Consider the following 1,695-nt stretch of genomic DNA (forward strand, 5'->3'; position numbering starts at 1 on the left):
AATCCTAAATTTGGCATCTATTACAAAAAAGACTGGCATAAATATGTATCACTAAATAGAAATGTTACTAAACAGCATAAAAGAGTGAGCCTTTTGTCTACACTCCTCAAGAAGACAAGCATTATTAATAATTTCAATATAAACTCTGTTGCTGCTACTGGTCAATCATTGGTTCATTTAGCATGTACTAGTGGTAGTATATTATTAGTGAAGGTATTAGAGGAGTATGGTATTAATACAAGTTCATTAGATTATGAGGGTCGGTCTGCAGTACATTATGCTGCTTTATCAGGTTCACTTACTCTACTCAGTTATACTGTATCTCAGTATAGCTTGAATGCCAGTCAACCAGACTACAAAGGCGTAGTACCATTAGCATTAGCTTCTAAGTCAGGTAGTATCAATGCAGTAGAATATATTATGAATACTACTGACATTGATATTAATATAACCTGTAATGAGGGTAGAACACCTCTTCATTATTCATGTCGTCATGGTAATGTTGATCTGAGTCAATATCTCATTGAAGTACAAGACAGTGACATTAACATAACAGATAATAAGGAATGGAATGCATTAGATCATAGTGCTATTAGTGGTAACATGAAGCTAGTCCAATACTTCATTAATAATCATCAATTGCCTCTTTCATCATTTGCATTAATTCAAGCAGTATATAGTACTAAACTATCATTAATTAAATTATTAGTAAATGAATATAAACTAGGTCCTCAAGTTAAAGGTGGTGACGGTATGCAAGCAGTTCATTGTGCAGCTCAAGTTGGTGCTATTGATGTGTTGGAGTATTTAGTAAAAGATTGTGGATGTTATATGGATGGAGTAGGTGGAGCAACTAACATGAATGTGTTCCATTATTGTACAACAAATGGTCATTATTTATTTATTAAATACGTTATTAATAATTATCCACAATATACTAGTCTATTGCATTCTACTGATGATAGAGATACTCTACCAATTCATTATGCCTGTGCTAGTGGTGTAATACAACTTGTGAAACTTCTAATTAATGTAATGAAATGTGATGTCACTACTGTAAATAAGGAAAGCTACACTTGTGTCACATGGGCATGTAGATCTGGTAATCTTAATCTTTTGAAATTATTAATAAAACATTGCAACCTTAATCCTAGAATATTTGGCATATCATCATCACTAGAAGTTGCAGTGATGAATGGATGTGTTCATATACTAGAATGGCTCAGACAAGAATATCATATCAATGCAGTTTCATTTAAGAATGGTGTATTACCTTTTTATTCTATGCAATACAACCATTTGTATTGTTTAAAGCATTTATTAAACAATTATTCATTTGATATTAATGCCACTACTCCCTTTGATGATACTCAGTCTACACTCCTTCACATAGCATGTCAGGAAGGACATGTTGCTATAGTTCTCTTCCTCACTAGTCTTCCTCAGTGTGAGTTATCAGCTAAAACTTCAAATGGATCAACAGTTCTTCATTTATCATGTAAAAGTCATTCTCTTCCTATACTCAAACATCTAGTGGAGGAGCATCAGTTGGATCTCACTATTAAAGATTACAATGGAATAGCTCCAGTTCATGTAGCCTGTGAAGAAGGATCATCGAGTATAGTCAAGTACATTATAGACCATTCACCATTATCTCTTGATATGACTGACTCTTTTGGACGTACTCCACTACTT

General features: G+C 33.3%; 1 protein-coding gene across 1 annotated transcript in view; it reads left to right on the forward strand.

The window, feature by feature from the left end:
• The window catches only part of LOC105314173 (serine/threonine-protein phosphatase 6 regulatory ankyrin repeat subunit B-like), a 3,359-nt gene that overhangs the window by 509 nt on the left and 1,155 nt on the right, over window positions 1-1,695 (forward strand). Inside the window, exons 2-3 of the mRNA XM_020001397.1 lie at window positions 328-1,447; window positions 1,535-1,628. Of these exons, the coding sequence (XP_019856956.1) occupies window positions 328-1,447; window positions 1,535-1,628 (1,214 nt within the window). The remainder of the gene's footprint in view (window positions 1-327; window positions 1,448-1,534; window positions 1,629-1,695) is intronic.

This window comes from Amphimedon queenslandica, unplaced genomic scaffold (genome assembly GCF_000090795.2).
Source record: "Amphimedon queenslandica unplaced genomic scaffold, v1.1 AMPQUscaffold_13078, whole genome shotgun sequence".
In the NCBI taxonomy this organism is placed as follows: Eukaryota; Metazoa; Porifera; class Demospongiae; order Haplosclerida; family Niphatidae; genus Amphimedon; species Amphimedon queenslandica.